Here is a 23,031-nt window from a genome sequence, read left to right on the forward strand (position 1 = left end):
ACAGACCGCATGACAGTAGTTGTGGAAAATGGGTTTATAAACCGTTTGACAGTGAACACTGGAAACTCATTAGTTTATCCATCCATCCCTCAATCTTCTGCCGCTTATCCTGCACTCATGGTCGCAGGGGATGCTGGAGCCTATCACAGCTGTCATCTGGCAAGAGGCGGGGTACACCCAGAACTGGTTGCCAGTCTATCACAGGGCCTCATTAGTTTATATCATCAGTTAATAATCTTACCTTTATATGCCCCAGATATAAGAAAAAGTTGAATGCCAGCTGGAAATAGGGTCAATATGTGGGCAGAAAGAATCCCCACCACACCTTTTACAGACACACAGTCATTGTCGATATTAGAATTTGTTCATGATTTTAAGCATTTGCCTCATCTAATATTTAACCCCTACCTTGAGGTATTAGTTTCAGAATTTTTATGTAGAGGCCATTCTAATGTTCGTATTCATCCGTATGAATGTTGTCTCTACATTATTAATTCATATAGTGCGATACTAATGTTATTATTACAACAAAAGAATTTCCCCTATGGGGATCAATAAAGTTTATCTTAATATCTTCCGATTGATTGGCGACCAGTTCAGGGTGTACCCTGCCTCTCACCCAATGACAGCCGGGATAGGCTCCAGCATCCCACGCGACCATGATTGCAGGAGAAGCGATGGGTGGATGGATGGATGGATGGATGGATGGATGGATGGATGGATCTTTTTTTTTAAAATAAAAACAGTACAATAACATTACACAGTGATTGAGATTGTATTGTGATCAAATGTGTTTCAAAATTGATGGGATTCATTTAAAAAATGCAGTAAACAAGTACTCAACAGAGAATAATATAAACATTGACAAAATATTGATATAATAATAATAATAATAATAATAAATGATATGCTAACTGTTTTGACAATGGAGATGAGACTCACAGACTATAACCACAAACCACTATCAATTTGTGCTTAATGTTAAATTTCTTGTCAGATCAATACTCAGTCAAAGCTCTTTACACATGCCTGGTAGTATAATTTAGTCAATAATAGGTTGGTAGTTGTAGATTATGTACACTGCTATCTGAGCTTGACTCAGAAAACCTGCATCACACAGGAGTCTGAGCCACTTGCACCAGTTAGTTTAACATAATTTTTGTTGTATGGGACCCCTATTTTTACAGCTAAATTAGATTGACAGAAATCACTTGAGCATGACAAGAGAATGGTTCTGTACAGCTCTAATTTACCCTATATATGCTGGAAATAACAAATTATTCAATTCAGTGCTCATACTCATTGGAACCCTGATTCATTTTTAACTCCAGTCTGCAAGAGTGATAGATTTAACTGCTGCTGCTCATCAATAAGTCTTGGATTTTAGCTGCTTGTATTCATTTCATGAACAAAAAAAAAAGCTCTCTGACATGCATTCTGCAAACCCTCCAGCTATTGCTTGTGAAGCCAGTTAATTTCCTTAAATAGTTGAGGGTTCCGAGTTTGGACCAGTGTCCTCAGTTACAAAAAATGGCTTTAGGAGATAGGAAAATTATGAAGTCGGCGCCTTTTCCTGTCTTTTCGTTTTTTAATACAGCTTGTGACAGGAACAGATGTAACAGCTTGTAACTGTGTGAGGGGAAAAGTGCCAGGAAAAGACAGAGTTGGCAACTTATCTTGCTACTTTTGATACAGTTGGAAAACCATCTCTCGAAAAACGCTATGGCTAGTGGCTGAGCTTAAGAATTATACTGAAAATTCATTTTTCAAGAAGCAATATTTCTTAAAATAGAAGCTTACCACTTAGGGTCAAGCTTATTTTCAGTAACTTGGCAACTTATGAAGTAAAAGAGAATGTCTTGACATTCTTAAAAATAGATAAAAATAAAAAAAAAGCATTGTATCCATTTCGATACATTACATTTTATTGAATGTGTTCCCCCAAACACAAGTACTGATTAAACTCTCTGCACATATATTTATGGGGTTACTGACCATGTGCAATTGACATTAACAGTATTATTTAATGTTATGTCAACTCCTCCATTGATGCTAAGGTGAAATATTTCTACAGTGCTATACTACAGTAATTCTTCCTTGTCAAGGGCTAATCACCCTGGCCGCCCTCCCACAATCCCAGTGTCTAGAGGACGTTGCTTCCCGGGCTCTGGCAGCTGTCGTCAGCCTGAGTCAGTCTGCTATGGCCGACACCAGCCAGCACAAGAGGAGAAAAAAGCTCTCAGGAGGATGTGGTGAGCTCGGCTGTTACAGCAAGATAACAAATTAATTTATTTACTTGGAGGGCAAGGTTTCAGGGCTGATGTGCTAATTTTTGTTAACTGCAAACTGTTTTCTCTGAAGAGTATTTGCAAGGCAAAGCTGTGTTGGTTTGAAGGTTGGAGGAATTGATTTATGCAGTATAGTAATGATAGCAAATGAAAACCAAAACGTCATAAAAAACAAATCCTTTAATCCTTTTGTTGAAATAATGACAGTGTTTAGCCCTTTGAAAACAAAGATGAGGTGTCTCTGTCTACATTTGTGTTTGTTGTGAGAAAATTCTTTGAGAGGCAGGGTAGAATTTTGAAGCATTTCATGTGGAATTATTTAACAGTTTTTTGCCATAGCCTTTTTTTTACATAAAACTCCCAATATCGATGTATTTAAATCAACTTTGGTCGCTGACCATACATTTCTGTAAAAAGCTGCTGTTCACATTGCTGTTGAGTTTTTCGGAAATTCATACCGGGCACTCTGAGCACAAAAAAAAAAGTAGTTACTTGCAATTAATTCCTTTGGATTTTTCACGGAGGCTGACATGCTATCAGCTTATGGTGCTAAAATTCAGCTACATCAACCCAAACAACTTTGCTGCAGGAAATAGTGCTTAGATGCGTATGATGTGATGAACATCTTTTTCAAATAAATAGACCTAAATATGGTTATATCTTGTCTTTCATGTTCTCATGTTGGCTGAAGAGGATGGTCCCAGTTGGGCCCCTAACTAACAAGACAGGTTTGATCAGCCTGTAGCTGGCTGCCTCTGGTGAGGGTGGATAGTGTTTAAATGCCTAAACACCCGATGACCCAGAGGAACACTACTGATGATGCGTCATAACTTAACACACATAATTTGAATCAAACCTCCAAAATTCAATTTACCACCCATCATTCAAGTTTTCTGTTGTCAGTTGCTGCTGCTCCAGCAACCAACAAATGCCAGTGTTGCTGAGCAGAAAGCGGAAAAAGCCTCAGCAATCAACAAACGCCAATGTGGCTGAGTGGACGGGGAAAAAGCCCCAGCAACCAACAAACACAAAATAGCTCCAAAATTCAACTTTTATATCTGTGCGTAAAAGCATATAACATCTCATCCTGTGTTATTTAAGTCTCTTGTGGCACTGAAGAACAAACAACAAATATTCATAAAGTCACCAAATATTATTGGAACATATGCACAACTTAATTTGCATTTCAGAGGGCTGACAGCAATTGATAGCAGTACTGCTCAGATGGTCGTCCTCGGTTGCGAGCTCCCCACCTCACATGAAAGAGCCCAAAGTGTGGACTGTTGAGCAATTATTTATTCCAAGTCTGAAGCAATAGCTTCACGTAGGAAGTGCCAGTGACTGAAGATGTTATTGCAAACAGAGTTACAGCAATGCATGCTTAGATTTTACTTTTAATGTAATTAGAATGAGACTCCGGGGATACTAATTTGAGTTTTAGATAGGAGGTTTTTTTTCTGTCTTATTAAAATTGCCGTCTCTCTAGTCCTATTTATGGATTTACACAAATAAGTTGTTATTGTAAGGATGGCTCAGTCACTGCAAGAGGGAATTAGCAAAGACCATAGAGTTGTATTCAGTTATCAAAGCAAATGTTTATTTTCCTCTAATTCTGGACAATTCAAAGTACACAGCTGCTCTTAATCTCTTGAGGCCAAACAGAGGGAAGGGCATAACATTTGTAGGAGAATCTTTCACGTTACAATGCACAGTGAAAAAGAAGTAGTTACAATATTGTTACATTTTTGTAAACCCGTGTGTGCAAATAAGTCGGTCATGTTAATGTTACTTTTTACACTTCTTTGCAGGGACTGAATTTAAACAAATGTTTGTTTTGGATTGATTTATGATTCAAAAGAAAATATTAACATATAGGGGTCAACACACCTGTAATTTCTTTTAGTGCTTCAGAACTGGTAATTTTATTCAGAAGTGATGGCAGCAACTCTGTGAGAATTAACTCCCATTTGTCTGTGGTTGCATGTAGTGCTCATAGCCTGAAATGAAAGTAATTAAGAACTATATACAGTATGTATAACAGTATATATATCTTCAGAGTGGTGGATGTCAGTAAACAATTCATTCCTCTGAAGTCGGTTTGTCTCTTAGTTTCCTTAGATCATGTACTGGCTGAGGTGTCAGAGCATTTGCTATATATTTGAGTCAAGGCATCGTGATTCTCTTCATAGTGGTGCTTTGACAGCTCAGTATTTTATTTTTTTTTAATTTTTTTATATTCAGATGTGTTTCTACGTTTTTGGGTTCTGTAGAAACAGTAGTGCATCTGAAGTTATTTTTTTATGATAATTGTGCTAATTGTCGCTCAAAGACATTTTGATACATTTTATAAACTACATAGGGATGAGGAGAAATATATACTGTTAATATATCATTAGGTTGCTCATCTTAAATGTAAACATTTATTGAATGTGTGTAAATTAAACAATTCGCTATACTACATTAGGCGTTAGTATGTGGTGATTGACGGGGCTGTGCAAAAGTCAATATTAGGTGGAGCACCATGTTAATGCTGCCTTTCATTCTTATTGCTCTCTCTCATTACTGACTTTCCAACAATAGTTCTGCAACCTATTTTGTCTCTCCAGTGTTGAATTATACTGTGTCCCACTAGTTTACACCAAGTTTAGCCTAAATATTATACTTCAGCTTTCTCTTTCTTTATATGCTTACGTTATCATTAGTCAAGTATAAAGCATTTGTAAGGGACCGGTGGGAATTTGTGTGAGAGTGGGCAGTGCCATTTCGGTGAAATAATAACATCAAGATACATATCTGTAATTAACTTTCAGCGGCAGCCACATTCAAAGACCACCTTTTCTGGAATGTTGACAACATAACATTCCAGAAAAGCTTTACCAGCTTTACTCTACAATTATTATAAATGTGACTTTAGATCTTAATTGTTGGCTATTGACATAAATATTTGGAGTGGGTGTGTGTGTGTGTGGGGGGGGGGGGGGGGTGATACGTTTGTAATCAAAACCAAGACAAAGTGGCCATGATATGCAAAACATTCCTTGAATAACCAGTAAAGCAAACACAGTGCACATGTTTAACTTAACGTGACTGTGTGATGAGGATGACCTAAACCATTTCCACATACCTTTGCCTTAAAAATATCCCCACAATATGCAAGAGGTCATGGTGGAGTCCCAGGATACATTGTGAATATGTTTTTAAATCTTGGCAGATCAAACAAATAATGAAAATCCTCAACACAAACAAAAGCCCTATTAAGGCACTCTAGTTGCTGTTTATGCTGTTCCATACAATCAAGCTCTGCATATTTCAAATTAGTTTTATTTAACAAGAAAAAGAAAATTTGAAAACCAGTTACTGTTCTTTTATATTCTAAATCAGGATAACTTAATCGATAATGAAGAAACCTTATTGTTTTTATTTTTATTTTTCATGAGGCTACTAATGTTTTAAGCCTTACCAAGTAATTTTCTTCTATTAGAAAACTTCTTAATTCTGTTGCATTTTGATTAATGTGATTATCCTGCAACTATACATTTCAGTAAGTAGCTCAAATCACAAGCAGTAGAAAATATAGCCTGGAATATTGAGAAAAAACAAAAAAGATAAATATTTCGTAAAACACAGTACAGCTGTGGACACAAGCCAAGACAAAGGTAAAATTATATGCATAACATTCTTTAATGGCCAGTAAAGAAAATATGTTGCACATATTTAATTTATTAAAATAACTGTGTGATGATGATGATCAGCTTAGTTGGCAGCAATGGTCTGGTCCATCCAGGCGCGGAGCTCAGTCACACGAGCATACACTCCGGGAATGGTGGGAGTGCAGGTTCCACTTCCCCAGGACACGATTCCCACCAGGGTCCAGGCTCCCCCCTTCTGACAAACCAGGGGGCCACCAGAGTCACCCATACAGGAAGAGGCTCCAGAGGCACCGGCGCAGATCATCAGACTGCTGATCTTGTTGCCCCAGTAACGGCGGCACTGCTCATTGGTCAGCAGGGGAAGGGCAGCCTGCTGCAGCAGGGCGGGGGTATCTGGTGCGTTGTGACGGGTCAGGCCCCAACCGCTGGTCACGCACTTCATTCCTCCGGGGAAGTTGTCGCCGCTCTCGGCCACGCACACGGGGGACACACGCATGTTCATCTGGGCAGGGCTTGCCAGCTTGATGAGCAGGATGTCGTTGTTGATGGTGTAGCCGTTGTAGCGAGGGTGCTTGAACACCTTGCCAATCCTCATGACCTGAATGTCCTCGGCGTTGGAGGAGCGGTCATGCTCTCCGAGGATGACGCGGTGGGAGGTCCTGACGCTACAGTGAGCCGCTGTCACCACCCAGTTCTCATTGATGAGCGAGCCGCCGCAGAAGTGGAAGCCAGTGTAGTCTTGCAGGGATACCTGCCAAGGCCAAGAATGAGGCACAGCCTCTTCACCGTTGACAATACGGGAGTATCCGGTGATAACAGGGGGGATGGCAGGAGTGCCGCAGCCGTAGGCTGCACCGGCAAAGGCAAGGCACGAGAGGATCCACAGGAAAGCCATGGCTCGATCATGGCTGTTGGGTCTGTGGACCGCTTCTTATAGCGAGAAGATTTACCTGATTGGACGATACTAGGGGTGGTGAAAAGGCTGATGGAACATGTTATCAGAAAGTGGTGGGAGTTTTGACAGATGATGCTCCGTTTTACCTGACAAAGCAGAACACGGCTTCAAACTCTTAAGTCAAATTGGCCAATGGTTGGATTGTAAATCTTGATCAATTGATTGTTTCACTTACTCTGACCAGTTGATTTTTCAATCTGCATATTTACTACTGCTACTATTCCAGTTGAGGTTTGGTTTTTATTGCCTTTTTACAGTGGATCTCCTCTCTACCCAATCTAATTGACTGGCCATCAAACACCTATTCTTATTGTTGTGAAAAATCCATGAACAGTAACTAAGAGTTCTGACTTCAATATCCACAATTTTTCACTCCACTCAAACCGTTTCTGATGCTTTCTTGTATTACCATATGGAAAGCTGTGATTAAATGGAAGCTGCTTCTTCCACAGTTTTATCTTTGATGTTGCTATTATGAAAGGAAGAAAGTTGTTTCTTGTGACACTTGAGAGGTTGCGGTGCTGTGAATTTGAGATGTATTTAATGACTGAAAAAAGCTTCCACTCTGGAATGTGAAATACTTGATCCTTTTCCTGCTCTGATTCTTCTTGTCCTGTATCACCTGTTGTAGCACAAAACAATACTAACATCATGAAGGCTGAGCTAATTTTGCTCCATAGCAAGCTTAAAAACAGTTGTTTCTTTTTTTTCTTGAAGTCGCAATCTCTTAGTTAAAGGAATTTTTTTTAAATATATCCCGCGGCCATTTTTGGAACAAGATTACAGACCTCAAAATTGTGGGTAAATATATGTGTCATGATTCTCCACTGAAGTACCTATAGAAACAAAAAGATAAAGAAGGGAAACACATCAATGTCATGAAAGATGAAGCTGTTCGGAGGTTTTAATATCAGGAAATGTTTCATGTCAGAATAAAGTTAACTGTGACAGCCATCTGCGCATTTGATGACTATTTGGTAAATTATATGATTTGTATCCCTGAGTCACTTCCAATGTAGCAGGTAAATGTTAAGATTGGACAGACACAGTTTTGGGTTCAAGTGAGTCACTGCACACTATTGGAGAGCGTTAAATGAAGTATCCAAGAAAAAAAAAAGACACTCGTAAATTCTCACACTTGTGTTTTTGGTTCGGTAGAAATGTTGCAACAATTATTTGGAAACAATGGACAATAAGAGATCAACTTCTCTTTCTCTACCTTTCTTTTCTTTTAATAAGGAGTTGAAGAAATGTACTTTTTAAGGCTTTAATGTCCTTGTTTGCAATTTTGGATTTGTGTACATGAACAGATCTTTGCTCACATTCACAGATATGTAAGCCTCTATACAAATATTATAATATTTCTAAGACATTGCATGTTTAGAGTTTTTATCATTTTTAACACAATTATAAGTCTGGTTTTATTCTTAGTTTGTTTTTTTTCTTCATCCCCCAAACCATTTCCACATAACTTTGCCTTAAGAGTATCCCCATGATATGCTAGAGGTCATGGTGGAGTCCCAGACATACATTGTGAATATGTTTTTAAATCTTGGCAGGTCAAACGAGTAATGAAAATCCTCAACACAAACAAAAGGCCTTTCAAGGCACTCTAGTTGATGCATATGCTATTCCGTACAGTCAAGCACTGCATATCTTAAATTAGTTTTATTGAGAAAGAAAAATAATATCTAAAGAAAAATTACTGTTCTTTTGCATTCAAAACCAGGGTAGCTTAATCGATAATGAAACAACATTATTGGTTTTATTTTTATTTTTCATAAGGTTATTGATGTTTAAAGCCTTACCAAGTAATTTGTAATTCTATTAGAAAAAGTCTTAATTCTGAGGATTTAGATTCATGTGATTATCCTGCAACTACACATTTCAGTAAGTAGCTCAAATCACAAGCAGTAGAAAATATAGTCTGGAATATTGAGAAAAAAAAACAAAAAACATGAATATTTTGTGAAAAGTAGTACAGTTGTGAACACAAACCAAGACAAGGGTGGGATTATATGCAAAACATTCCTTTAATAACCAGTAAAGAAAATACGTTGCACATATTGAGTTGTTACTATGATAACTGTGTGATGATGATGATGATCAGCTTAGTTGGCAGCAATGGTCTGGTCCATCCAGGCGCGGAGCTCAGTCACACGAGCATACACTCCAGGAATGGTGGGAGTGCAGGTTCCACTTCCCCAGGACACGATTCCCACCAGAGTCCAGGCTCCCCCCTTCTGACAAACCAGGGGGCCACCAGAGTCACCCATACAGGAAGAGGCTCCAGAGGCACCGGCGCAGATCATCAGGCTGCTGATCTTGTTGCCCCAGTAACGGCGGCACTGCTCATTGGTCAGCAGGGGAAGGGCAGCCTGCTGCAGCAGGGCAGGGGTATCTGGTGCGTTGTGACGGGTCAGGCCCCAACCGCTGGTCACGCACTTCATTCCTCCGGGGAAGTTGTCGCCGCTCTCGGCCACGCACACGGGGGACACACGCATGTTCATCTGGGCAGGGCTTGCCAGCTTGATGAGCAGGATGTCGTTGTTGATGGTGTAGCCGTTGTAGCGAGGGTGCTTGAACACCTTGCCAATCCTCATGACCTGAATGTCCTCGGCGTTGGAGGAGCGGTCATGCTCTCCGAGGATGACGCGGTGGGAGGTCCTGACGCTACAGTGAGCCGCTGTCACCACCCAGTTCTCATTGATGAGCGAGCCGCCGCAGAAGTGGAAGCCAGTGTAGTCTTGCAGGGATACCTGCCAAGGCCAAGAATGAGGCACAGCCTCTTCACCGTTGACAATACGGGAGTATCCGGTGACAACAGGGGGGATGGCAGGAGTGCCGCAGCCATAGGCTGCACCGGCAAAGGCAAGGCACGAGAGGATCCACAGGAAAGCCATGGCTCGATCATGACTGTTGGGTCTGTGGACCGCTTCTTATAGAGAGAAGATTTACCTGATTGGACGATACTAGGGGTGGTGAAAAGGCTGATGGAACATGTTATCAGAAAGTGGTGGGAGTTTTGACAGATGATGCTCCGTTTTACCTGACAAAGCAGAACACAGCTCGAAACTGTCTGGACACTGTTAATTTTCTAGAATTACTCCGACCGGTTTAATTTTTTATGTGGTTTGTAAAGAATGTCTCGACTTTATTTGTTTTGGGGCTGTATTGTTATTTTGTGATTATTTCAGTCACCTGTAGGCCCCAGCAAATTCACTAGCCATCAAACATAACAAAAGTGGTGTTGTTTTTTTGCTTCCTAGCTTTGGTAATGAAAAGTCAAGATCAAATAAAAACTACTTTGTCACACAGTTTTGTCTTAGATGGCAAGATTGTAAGAGGATTAAAGTTGTCTTCCGATGAGTCTGCATGGCTGTGAATTTGAGATGTATTTAATCACTGAAGAACGCGCCCATTCAGGAATATCAAATGCTTGATCCTTTACCTGCCCTTATTCTTCTTCCTGTCCTGCAACACATCCAGTAGCATCGAGCAGTTCTTACATCATGATGGGTGAATGCATTTTGCTCAAGATAATGCTTGATTATACCCCAGGCAGCTAATTCAGGTTGACCCTGCCCTTTAAAACGGCATTATTTTTTTTCCGAAATGTCGCACTTGATTATTGAGAGAAATTTTCTCACAGCCGCATTTGACTGGAATTGCATAATTGTTTGCTTGCTGTGAAGTGATGATGTACGTGTACAACCTGAAGCAGGGCATAGACAAGTGGTTGTCCAACAGTAATTGCGATTGGTACAAATGACTACCCAACAATAAGGAAGAACCAGCGGCAGACATCACATTAAAAAACATAATGCTCTTTCAGTAAATGGTTCTTATAAAACATGATGTTTGTGTCGCAGTCGCATGCATTTTGACAGGTTTTTGGATCCTTTATCTTCCCTTTCCTGTTGAGTCTCTGCTTAAAGTAATTTTGCAGTTACAAACAGTTAAATGACTCCCATGTGGTAGCTTGTAATTAGATCTCTGGTAACGAAGGGCTCAATTGCTAGTCTTAACCATTCAATCACTTCCATCCGAAAAAAGAATGGACAATACGATCCCTGTGATACAAGGAACACAGACCATATTTCAGGACATGATAATTAGTGCAATACAAATTTTGTATTCCAAAAATATGTTTGTCTTGCACTCTAAGATAACTACACAATCAGCCTCCCAGAATATTGAAGTATGTTTTCACTCTGTGATGTGCCACTCTGAATTTTGAATGTGAAAATCACATTCTTTGCTGCCATCTGTAATCTTTTTCCTTCCAGTAGTTAAAAGTAACCTTCAACTCAAGTACTATTTCAAAAAATTTTCACTCTCACAAAGTAACAAGAAAATCCAGTTAACACAGTAGTAGCAAAGCTTTGGAGTTAGGCCTTGGGGGGGATTTTCTAACTGATTTCGACATTCTTTCTTCGAGTTAGCTACATCTTCTGTCATTCTGTTGCCTGTCTCTGAAATCTTAAAATGAGGGGAGGAGAGGATTTCGACATACCTTAGTAATCCCGCCACACCCCCAAACCTCACTTCCAACTTGAGTAACAAATCTTTTTAACTCTGCTATGTTTACATGACTAGTTTTTACTTTAAGGTATTTGATTTCACTGTCCTGTTAAACACTTGAGCAAACACACAAAATGACTAAGCTGGAGCTGTAATTCTGCTTTGTGGGCCTTGGTTGTTGCTCATTTTCTTGTGCTGCAGTTTGGGTCCATCATACTGCAATTACATTTCACTGTCACTATTTAGTGTCTGCACACATTTCAATTACTGGCAGTTGAGCAAGATCATATCATTTTGGATTTGGAGTTAATAAATATTGAAATATGTGAATAGGATTGGGCATTTGCAGGAATTGGTTTAAATGTATGGAAATGTGTTGATGGAATTAAGCAACCTGTTGTTACATATTTTTTCAGTTGCTCATCAAGCTATATCATCGATGTCTATGTTCATCTGCCACTTTGAGGGGAAACTGGGTGAGATACCCATATTTTATCTTGTTGTGCTCTGTTATTATGGCAGGGACAAGAAAAGTCAAAGTAAAGAGCATCCTTTTTAAGTTTTGTGACTGTTTCGGTTCATTAGAAAAAAAATGTATGCGCTGTTCCCTTCTTAAACTAAGGGTTTGTGCCTTTTTTGTCTCCCCTGACTGTAATTGGCTGTCACATTCTCACTTCTCAGCAACGCGGTGAAAGCGTTCCTAGCCTATCTCCTGCAGGGCAGCTCGTGTCTCACCAGCTCTGCAGCAGGGGCTTCAGTCATTGATTCACACCGTGTGATGCAATCAGTTTACCACAGCCTCAGCTCCAAACCGACTGGCTCATAAGTGAAAAACTAAACCTAATGACATTTGCAGAAACAATGACACAGTAGCACTCTCTCTATATTCATTATTTACTTTACATTTAATTGAAGAGACAAGAACTTCCTTTTCCAATTGCTGTCCTGTGTAGTCTCATACTGCAGGAGTTTGGGGAGTTGGAAGACACCCAGGACCATCTGTCATCATGAACTTTCTCCTTCTCTCCCCTTCAATCCCTCCTTTTCTTTTCTTTTTGCCTGGTCATGCAAAATGGAATTCCGCAAGTTTATTAATAATTATCATTAGAAAGGGTGACAAACAAAAAAGCATGAAAGATTTGGTTCCCTCCCCACTTCCATTTGTCTTGATCTCTCCTACTGTCTAGTGACCGTGCTGAAAGGTAAAGGTCATTGGGCTGGGTGGGGAGAGCCCCTCCTGGAGTGTGATCTCAATAATCTTACCCAGGATGCACAGGATGGTCATCAAGTTTAGTTTATGATGGCAATTAAAAGAATCTCAGGACAGGAACGTATACTTATCAGTTCTCAGACTAAAGGACTTGATGTCTCAAAATTTACCATGCTTCTTAAATTAGGACTGATGTATTTTTCAACAAAATTGATCTTGGTCAGCAGTGTTAATATGCACCTCTGGTTGAATTCCATCTGTGTAATTATTAGGGATGAGTCTTCTGGAAAAATAGATACCTGATTCCATTGTGATGAAGACCACTGAATTTCTGTACCACCGGATGAAAGGTGGCATTCTTCTACTGTTATGCATATATCCAAAGTCACTTTTTTAAAGTAATCAATGCCCTATTAGGGATGTTTTAGTTGAAAGCATGGCTTTCTTGTCATGTCTCTTCTGGAGACCACATTTTAGTATTCTTAAAGGAATAACCAAGCACCTAATTTCTCCTGATGTTCCTGTTGGCGTGCGTGCTGGCATGCCTGTGTGGATGCGCTAACAAGGTGATGTTGTAAAGTCCTTGGAGTGGGGTAAAGGTAGAGAAGTACAGGTCTTAAAATATTGTACTTATATGTTTGAAGAGTTAGAACAAAGTTTTATCATTGCTACCCATAGGAAGTAGAAATTGTGGCGGTAAATAGGTGTTTTTTCAAAGTCCCATCCTGTTTTGATAATGTTAGCATCCCACAAATGTCTTGATTTTGCCTCTGACTCACACACTCCTGTCTTTCTGAATCGACTAAGTTATCACAGGTGTCGAGGCACAGTTTGATTTCTGTCTGGACTGTGGGATTTAACGCTCTGTTGCATTTTGTTTTTCCATCCGATTGCCAGTAATGGTCAGTAAGAGCTGCAGCAATGCAGTGCATTTCTGTGCAGATTTTCTCTGCAGGTTGAGATTTTGTTTTCCCTATTGTCACATTGTGATTTTTTTTTTTTTTATAAGCAATTACTTGGTTTGATAAAATTACCCGCAATCTCTGGCCTTAATGTCGTTTTGTTCATTTCATATTTCCAAAACAAGAAGGAGTCTCTAGCAAATATTCTAAACCTAGTTGCGGACTTACTTTTATGTGTTTGTTATGCTTAGAAATTCCCAGTGCAGTGTCTAAGAGCTACTGATGACATCTTGAGATTTGGTTCTTCTGACCTTGTATCATATGAACAAAATTTTAACACAGGAAAAAAGTCAAATGGTATCTAAACAGATAAAAATGCAGCAATCAAACTGAGGTTCAGAATTTAAGACATCTTAATCATAGTTGCTCAAGAGATTGAAAAGAAACAAAATGAGTACACAAAACTCAACCTCAAAGAGCTACAATTGCATTAAGATGCATATGCATGTTTTCAGTACCCACCCCTTAGAACCATACATAATAAATACCACTATATAAAGCCTATAAATAATAGAAAACTGCATTTCAAAAATGATGTTTTATGTTAATTATTGACATTTTTTTCATAGATCTTCTAACAGACTGCTCTGACAATAGAGATCCATTAATGGACAATTATTTCAGCACTAAATTAGCACGCAGTCAGAGAGAACTCCTAAATGCTTCAGAGACAGTAAATCAATTTCTGACTTTACTGCTTGAGGTCCAGCTGCACAGCCATCAGTCACATCTGTAACCAGTGAAAAATTCAGTGGGATGTCGGAGGTCTGCAGATGAGTGCTGACCCATGGCTTTGACAGCTGCTCTGCTTGCACAGTCCTGCGTCTGTGCCCCCCTCTGCAGCTGCTTCATCTTTCTCCTCTCCCTCCACAGGGAAGGGTCCAACTCGGTCCCCTCCATGAAATCAAAATTAATTATTCCAAGAGTAGTCTGCAAGCTGAATGAACCAAAATCCCTGTAGGAGGGAAATGCATCAGAATAATCCGCCATCCTTGCAGGCGTGATGATTGTCTGAAGAGCAGCTGTTGAACTTCCAGAGGCCTGCACTCTTTGCTGCAGTAAACTGCATATATTCACATTGGGCAAGACAAGGCAAGTTCATTTTAACAGCACCATTAAGCCAAAGGAAAAACTGTCAGGGGGTGGGGGTGTTCACAAAACACTATTGCAAATATATTTCTGTGTTTTTATCATTTTTATTACATTTCTCACATTGTAAGCATTTATAAGCAGTCTGAACCCATAAGTACACCTTTATCTTCCAACGCAGTTAAGAAATATTCACTGATGAATATTTAGTGTTTCAGGTTTTTTACAGTTTTGGTGTGGATTAACTGAAACATGCTATTTTTGTATGTAGGAGGTACACAAACAAACAAATGTTTCCTTTTCTAACTAGACACTTTTTTTGTTGCTTTTTGGACAGCATCTTAATTAGAAAGAGAATCTGACCAATTACAGATTATAGTTGTTATGTATTTTGTCTATTTTCAAATAGATTTCATCATGTCATACTAGAGGCACTGAGCTGTTGCAGTACTTCAAAAATTCATTGTTCCTCTTATTAGAAACTGTTTATATCTCAAACATTTAAGGAGAGATCAAAAACTGAGCTTATTAATATGTAAGACCTGAGTCACTGTCCCTTGAAATACTACTACTCCAGACCTTATTAAAAATACAACCTATGTGATCCGTGCCAGCCCTCACATCACTCAGGTTGCCGAACCATCGGTCAAAAGGGTCAGCCAGTTGTTACCGCAACAGTTGAAAAATAAGACAAACTTTGCAGCATATGACTTTCCTACACCCATTCATCTGCTACTTTTACTTCCTTACCCCAGGGGAGCGTATACTTGTGGTTAAGTAATAAATTATGCCTCAATGCACTTCCATAGGAAAAAATTTCAGGACTCTCAGGGAACCATGCCATTGTGCAAATGATTCAAATATTTAAGTGATTGCCCTTGAAGATGTGGCCAGTTGATAGCAATATCCCAACTTTTTCTGACTGCGAATGAACGTTACTTCGTTTGACTCCATGGCTACCTTCACTGCTGATGCATTTAATCACTTTGTTGCAGGTCCTCAAATATGATTTTTATTGTAATCTTGAGACTGTTTCAAATCAGTATTCAGTGCGTGTGGGTAATTCTTTCACCTCATAAAATTCAGTCTTAATGCAGTCCTCCTTATTCATAGCCTTGACTAGTAATTTGCTGACTTAGTCATTGCTTGCTCAGTATTCACCATGTAAAGCAAAAGGTTTTTATCTGGGTCATCAGTTTTGGAGCTTTACTTCAGCCTCAGAGGACTACGGACCTCTTGTGTTGAACTTGGGCCGAATTGTATTCAAAATCACAATTGATTTTTGTGCTCAAAACACTTAAAGGATGAGCTGGCTATAATGATATTTTCACACATATCGAGTTATAGCCACAAACATTAGCACATCTAGTGTTTGTGAAGAGTCAAAATTATAATTATTATATCGTATATTCAAACAGTTATGATACCTCAAGGGCTTCTTGAAATTCTATTGCTTTTGGCCTGACTGTTACAGTGAAGGCCTGGGGTTCGCAACAACACAAGCCTTCAAGGTGCCAAAAGCCAAACAGCCACACAGTTCAGTGGAAGGTAATAATGGCATTACTATTGATCCTCTCAGAGTAAGTTCGGTCTAATCAATGCTTTCTTGCACGTTTTCAGTGCAGACGGCATCCATAGTAAACTAAGAGCTGCAAATAGGAGACACTCTATAGATGAGGCTTAAACTGGAGAGATTGAGATTTAGCCTTCAGCCGTGTGTGTTGCTCTGTTTCTCAGCATGGTTTTTTGGCTCAAGATCAGGCCTCGCAGCAGCATTTGCCGACATCTGTGTACTGTTATCCCTGTGACACTGCAGTCATGCAGCAATTAATCAGACTGTCGTGGTAGTTGCCTCTCAGTCACTCCAGACCTCAGGCACATCACGGAGCAGCAGGACGAATGCCAGAATTCAAAGGGCAACATGTCCTGCAACCTCAGTTTTTCTAATTAAATTGGGACTGCAGCTGCACTCAAGGTAAAAGTGTTTGTCATTTTGAATTTTTTTGAAGCGGCTAACCACTCATCAAAATGAGCTGTGTTCATAGTAAACTGAAACAGGAGTAAGTTGTAGTGAGCATTTTTTTTTTTTTTTTTTTGGCATTTCTTTGCATTTTGTAAACAAAACAAGTATTTCTTTCTCTGTTTATGTACCAATACCGAGGATTTTCAAGGCAAAATTAAACCTTGAAATTTTTGCTCTTGTTACCAAGCCCCCTCTCGTTCAAATAGCACAGAAATAAAATTTTTGCAAGTTGTAATCTCCATATATTACAAATGCCTTCCACATGGAAAGGGGCCAGATGTTTTGAAGACTATCGAAGACTATTTCAGGCTTGGATTTGAGGGAGCTGCACTGGAAGCCTTACACGCACACAGGTTTGGTATCATCGAGCACAGAGAAGGACAGCTTCGTCAAAAACCAGGGTTACTGGCTACATACTATTGCTTGTAAAGATAGGTAAACATGCCCGGCAGGCGCTGCCAGCAGGTGAACATGTCGCTGGACATTATACAAACATTTTTCCCTCCTTTCTGGCATAGATTACTTTAATGCCCATCCACCTCGCTTCTTCCCATTCCCCCAAGCGAAGACATACTCAAAAATGTTATTCTATTGTTTTCTCATTTCAGATAAGAATACCACTGGCTCTAGAAGCAGTATCGATTTCAGCGGTTGGAGGACTATCAAATCATTAATCATGACCTACCCTAAGCTCAGTGTGTAAAGGATCGGTAAGTGAAATAGTTAGTGTAAGTTTTTAACGATCAGCACCTATGGTAGCCTATATTGCATTACATTACACTACATTGCATTTGGCAGACGCTTTTATCCAAAGCGACTTACAATAGAGGACATAGGGACTGCAAATACACTTGCAAATACACAAAAACTATAACTGATGTCAGTGGCTGCAAGACAGAGCAGGCCTTTAATGCACTGAACCTCTGAGCCCCTTAAGTATTCCCATCTTCTAGATGCAAGAATTTACTCTGGAAATCAACCGAATCAGAACAGCGCAGTACAAGAATATGCAACGGTAGGCTGTCACTGACTGCAAAAGTTAAAACCCTCCACATTCCATCTCACTCTCTGGCTTTCAAACTGATTCATCGTTTTCAAGTCTGGCTCTCCCCAAAGCGGGATTTGCAACTGGCAATCCTATGTTTGCATCCACAACAATTTTGTTTGCCTGTTGTCACATAGAGTACATGAAGTAGACTGTTGCTCATGTAAAGAAACTGTCTATGCTGAAGACATTATATTTAGAAAACAACAATTGCTTGCAGTGCATTTTATCTGAAAGATATCTTCAAACTAATAGTACAGTTCTGAATACTTTTCTCTTGTTTTCGCTTCTCAATGCCAAAGAAAGCCACATTTCCACATTCCTGTATTTTTGCATTGAAATGTATGCAGAAAATATAGTTTTAATGGATTTGAAGTTAATGATTTTAGGTTATTATGATTATGATTTATCATGATTATGATTTCATGAAAAAACACTCAACCATGCAGAAGAAATATATGCAGTATTTCTTGTAGAATGGTAAATCTGCATTTGTGCAGAATTTATATTGAATGTTCTTAAAGTTCATTTCTAGTTCAACACTTTGAAAAGCCAAATTTCAAATGGGAAAATAAAAAGTATTTGTTAGCCATCCTAGTAAATCTTTTGGCAAGTTACTTTTTTTGCTCAATTAAAGAGTTTCCTTTTTTAAACCTTTAAGGCATTATATTATGATTCCGCTTCAAATGCATATAATTTGACACTCTGTTAACTTGGAATGCTGAAAGTTCAAGGAAATTTAATACAGTTTTAACATGACAAGCAAACAGCTACTCCCACTTACAAATTAAATCATTTCTGTAGCAGAATAAGCAACTGCTATCCTTGGCCCTTTTTTATCTAGAGGAGTAGAGACTATTGTGCTCTTATTTTCTGGCATGGACTGTTATGAACAGTTATGAGGGATCTTTAGTAATTCGAGGCAGAGATGAGGTCAAGAGGGGGCTTTTAATGAGATCTGCTGGAGGTCCTGTTGCTGTTAGCTTGCCAAGTGTGTGCAGTTTACTAGAGATGGCACTTGGAAGGACAAGAGATCAAAAGAAATAGAACCTTCCCTTTCATTTACAGTTTATTCAGTACTCATTCAGTGTCCACTGTTTCTTAGTGAGAAGCAGAATAAATCTGAAAACATGGCATGCTGTTACCGTATTTTTATGTATAACTAATGACCACCAAAATATCAAGCTGCTGCTCTTGTAGTTCTCATTTAGTTACACGTATTTGCAGAAAATAAACCTGACAATCATTTTTTCTTTCATTGTGTACTTTCTACCCAGGTTCCCAGAGGAGGAGATTTGAGAGAAATCATTACAAAGAGATCAGAAAATGAGTTCACCCAATATAGAAGCAACAGGCCTAAGGAGTGATCTCGGCCATCTGTGAGCAACCATGCACTCCCTGCGCCACCCATTGAGGGGCAGCCCTCGTCAAATGCAGGACTGCTTTCTGACATAGATTTGAAAGACCAGTTCAGCCTTGAAAGAAATGGCCCTCGCCTGAGTACATATTCAAATATAGGTAAGGGTAAATCCCTAGCCAAAACCTACAAGACTGTAGAGACGAGGCACAGAGCCTCAAATGCCCTTATCTGAAGGACAGAGCTACACCCCCACTTTGATGATTTAATATCCATCCATCTGCCTTCTTGACAAGGTCGTAAAATGGCTGCTGAAGATCCCCATAGCAACAGTTCCTTGGTAAGGCAAGGAGCAGACTGAAATAGTCAAAATGCAGCGCAACAGTGGCGGGCTGGGCATTGGTGGTCAGCCATGGGTGTTACGACGTGTGCGTCTCACCTGGCTCAGTTTCATGCTCTTTTTCATCCTAGTGTTCTTCCCACTAATTGCTCACTACTACCTCACTACTATTGATGAAGCAGGGGGTCCAAATAAACAGATCTTTGGGCCAAGACCTGGGGGAGAGTTATGTGAGGCCAAACATGTGCAAGATCTTTGCCGCATCCGGGAATCAGTCAGTGAAGAGCTGCTGCAGCTGGAGGCCAAGCGGCAGGAGTTGAACGGGGAGATTGCCCATCTCAATCTGCGCATCGAGGCCTGCAAGCGCAGCATTGACAGTGCCAAGCAGGATCTTCTGCAACTTAAGAATGTTATCAGCCAAACAGAGCATTCGTACAAAGAACTGATGGCCCAGAATCAGCCCAAGCTGTCTTTGCCTGTCAGGTTGCTGCCAGACAAGGAGGACCCTGGACTCCCACCGCCCAAATCAATGCGCTCTTGCCACCTGCACACTTGCTTTGACTACGCCCGCTGTCCTCTTACATCAGGGTTCCCTGTGTACGTTTATGACACAGTTGAATATCCTTGGGGTGAATATATTGATCCGTTGGTCAAGCAGGCTTTCGCAGCATCGGTCAAGAGCAATATTTATATAACTGATAACCCCAATATTGCCTGCTTGTATATGGTGCTGGTGGGGGAACTGCAGGAGTTTCCCAATTCCCCATTACCACCTCCTTCTGATCTGGAGAAGCAGCTTAAAGCTCTTCCTTATTGGCGATCTGATGGACACAATCATGTCTTGGTGCATCTGTCCAGAAAATCAATGATACAGAACTTTCTCTATAATGTGAGCACGGGACGGGCAGCAGTTGCTCAGTCCACCTTCCTAGAGCAGCAGTATCGTGAAGGATTCGACTTGGTCGTGTCTCCTCTGGTGCATGCCCTCTCAGAACCCAACTTTCTGGAAGTTCCCTCTCAGGTTCCCGTGAAGAGGAAATACCTCTTCACATTTCAGGGGGAGAGAGTAGAGTCATTGAAGAGCAGCTTACAGGAGGCTCCCCCGCAATCATTTGAGGAGGAGATGGAAGGTGACCCACCAGCCGACTTCGATGATCGAATCATTGGCACCCTAAAAGCTGTGCAAGACAGTCACTTAGATCAGGTGCTGGTGGAGTTCACATGCAAAAACCCAAAGCCCAGCTTACCGACTGAATGGTCTCTTTGTGGAGAGAGAGAGGACAGACTGGAGGTTCTCAAGGCATCTACTTTTGCTTTGGTGATCTCTCCAGGTGACGGACAGCTAGTGGCCTCAGCAGGCTGTGGAATAAGGCTTTTCGAGGCTCTAGAGGTAGGGGCCATTCCCGTTGTGTTAGGTGACCACTCAAGGCTGCCTTATCATCAATTAATTCGATGGAGCGAAGCTGCCATTATGGTCCCAAAGCCCCGTGTAACAGAGTTACACTTCCTGTTGCGTAGCCTGTCTGACAATGACATGTTAACGATGAGACGGCAAGGGAGATTCCTATGGGAGACCTACTTCTCTACCTCAGAGAATGTTCTTAATACCATCCTGGCAAGCATCCGGACCAGCATCCAAGTTCCCGCCGCACCTATCAATGAAGAACCGGCTGAAGAGATTCCTCACAAAGCAGGGAAGCTGGCAGGAACTGATGCCAACTTAGCTGACAATGGTGATCTTGATCTGGGGCCTGTTGAGACAGAGCCTCCCTACGCCTCCCCACGCTTCCTTCGTAACTTCACCTACACGGCCGCGGATACATACAGGGCATGGAACCGTGCTCCAGGGCCTTTCCATCTGTTTCCACACACTCCCCTGGACCCCGTTCTGCCCTCTGAAGCCAAATTCCTCGGTTCAGGCACTGGTTTTCGGCCCATTGGTGGAGGGTCAGGAGGCTCCGGGAAGGAGTTCCAGGCAGCTTTGGGAGGAAACGTGCCAAGAGAACAGTTCACTGTAGTGATGTTGACATATGAGAGGGAGGAGGTGCTGATGAACTCTCTGGAGAGGCTGAATGGACTGCCATACCTCAACAAGGTAGTGGTGGTTTGGAACTCCCCCAAGCCCCCTTCAGATGACCTCGTGTGGCCCGACATTGGCCTTCCCATTGTGGTGAGTTCTGATGGATTATTCATGTGAAAAAAATGTGAGTATTGGGATATAAGAACATATCAGTATACATGTGTACTTTTAAGACAAAAGTCAATTTACTTTTTAAGTGTTAAGTGTAGAATTTGTATATCTTCATCCCATAGCACTGAAAATAAACAGTCTTGTTTATAATTCTGTTGCATATCAGACAGATCTACAAAGTTTTAAGAATATCACATGTTTGTGTTTGGATCAGAGCAGCTCTAAAGCTCTGTTGGAGTCCATTCAAGTTCCAAATAGCTTTACTTTGGATTTTTTTGAGCATTACTCATAGGCTGGTTTGGCATCATCAAACATTCATGGAAGATGTTTTGATGTATACAAAAGCAATATTTCTACATGTCGTCCAAAAAATAAATATGCTCACCATTTAGGGCATCACTCTGAATATTGGCTTTGACTTATAACAAATTTCCTTTTAATGAAAATTCATCTGTCACAGGTTGTCCGTACAGAGAAGAACAGTCTAAATAACCGCTTCCTTCCCTGGGATGCAGTGGAAACTGAGGCAATCCTTTCAATTGACGATGATGCCCATCTTCGCCACGATGAAATTATGTTTGGCTTCAGGTCAGTGATAACGCAGGGATGCATGAGGTTCTGATGGTTCCTATTTATCAGAGAACCATGATTTTTTTTTTTAAACTGATGCAATTAGAAAGACCATGATATGTCACAGATATTCACCATATCAGATCATTTCAAAACGTCACATCAGTACATCAAAGTGCATTTGATGTGGAACTGGTACACGCAACTACTTATCCATACTTGTTAGTGCATTTTTTATCGCTGCAGGGAAACAACAGTTCCTGCAGTTAAAGATAGAATTATCTTAAGCAGAGTTACTGGTAAGCATGTATGCATTGTATGTATGTACAGGTATGTACGTATGTATGTATTCACCATTCTTCTCAAAACAATAGGAACATTACATTACATTACAGTCATTTGGCAGACGCTTTTATCCAAAGCGACTTACAAAAAGTTCAATTCAGTCACCGAAGAACCAGTAGTCGGAAGTCAGAAGTGACCACTCAACCAAATATACATAGATACATTCATTTCATGGTTAATGTTTTTTCTTTCTTTTTTTTTTTCCGGGGGCATTGGCGCCTAAGTGCGATAAGTGGGGTAATGCTTGGTGAAGAGGTATGTTTTCAGCTCACGGCGAAAGATGGGCAGCGACCCCCGCAGTTCTGACCTTTTTCGGGAGTTCGTTCCACCACTGAGGAGCTAAGACCGATTCGATGGGCAGCCAGGGGCTCTGAGTGATGGGATGGACAGTCGCAGAGAGGTGGCAGATCAGAGGGGACGGGTAGGGACATGTGGCTTGACCATATCCTGGAGATAAGACGGGGTTGTCCCATTCACTGCCC

At 40.6% G+C, this 23,031-nt stretch overlaps 1 protein-coding gene and 2 pseudogenes across 2 annotated transcripts in view; 1 reads left to right on the top strand and 2 right to left on the bottom strand.

Moving 5' to 3' along the window:
- Positions 1-23,031, top strand: part of extl3 (exostosin-like glycosyltransferase 3) — a 32,133-nt gene that overhangs the window by 3,786 nt on the left and 5,316 nt on the right. Inside the window, exons 1-4 of one of the 2 annotated variants that reach the window (XM_086167271.1) lie at positions 16,551-16,653; positions 17,310-17,411; positions 19,024-21,613; positions 22,095-22,222. In XM_086167271.1, the coding sequence (XP_086023397.1) occupies positions 19,475-21,613; positions 22,095-22,222 (2,267 nt within the window). In that variant the 5' untranslated portion in view covers positions 16,551-16,653; positions 17,310-17,411; positions 19,024-19,474. Of the gene's footprint in view, positions 1-16,550; positions 16,654-17,309; positions 17,412-19,023; positions 21,614-22,094; positions 22,223-23,031 lie in introns of those variants that run through there. The other variant, XM_086167270.1, reaches the window with a different exon arrangement.
- LOC147222950 (chymotrypsin A pseudogene) lies at positions 5,957-6,851 on the bottom strand (annotated as a pseudogene).
- Positions 8,903-9,796, bottom strand: LOC147222951 (chymotrypsin A pseudogene; annotated as a pseudogene).

This window comes from Fistularia commersonii, chromosome 20 (genome assembly GCF_037954325.1).
Source record: "Fistularia commersonii isolate RoL2024-O1a breed Wild chromosome 20, RoL_Fcom_v1.0, whole genome shotgun sequence".
NCBI classification, from domain to species: domain Eukaryota; kingdom Metazoa; phylum Chordata; class Actinopteri; order Syngnathiformes; family Fistulariidae; genus Fistularia; species Fistularia commersonii.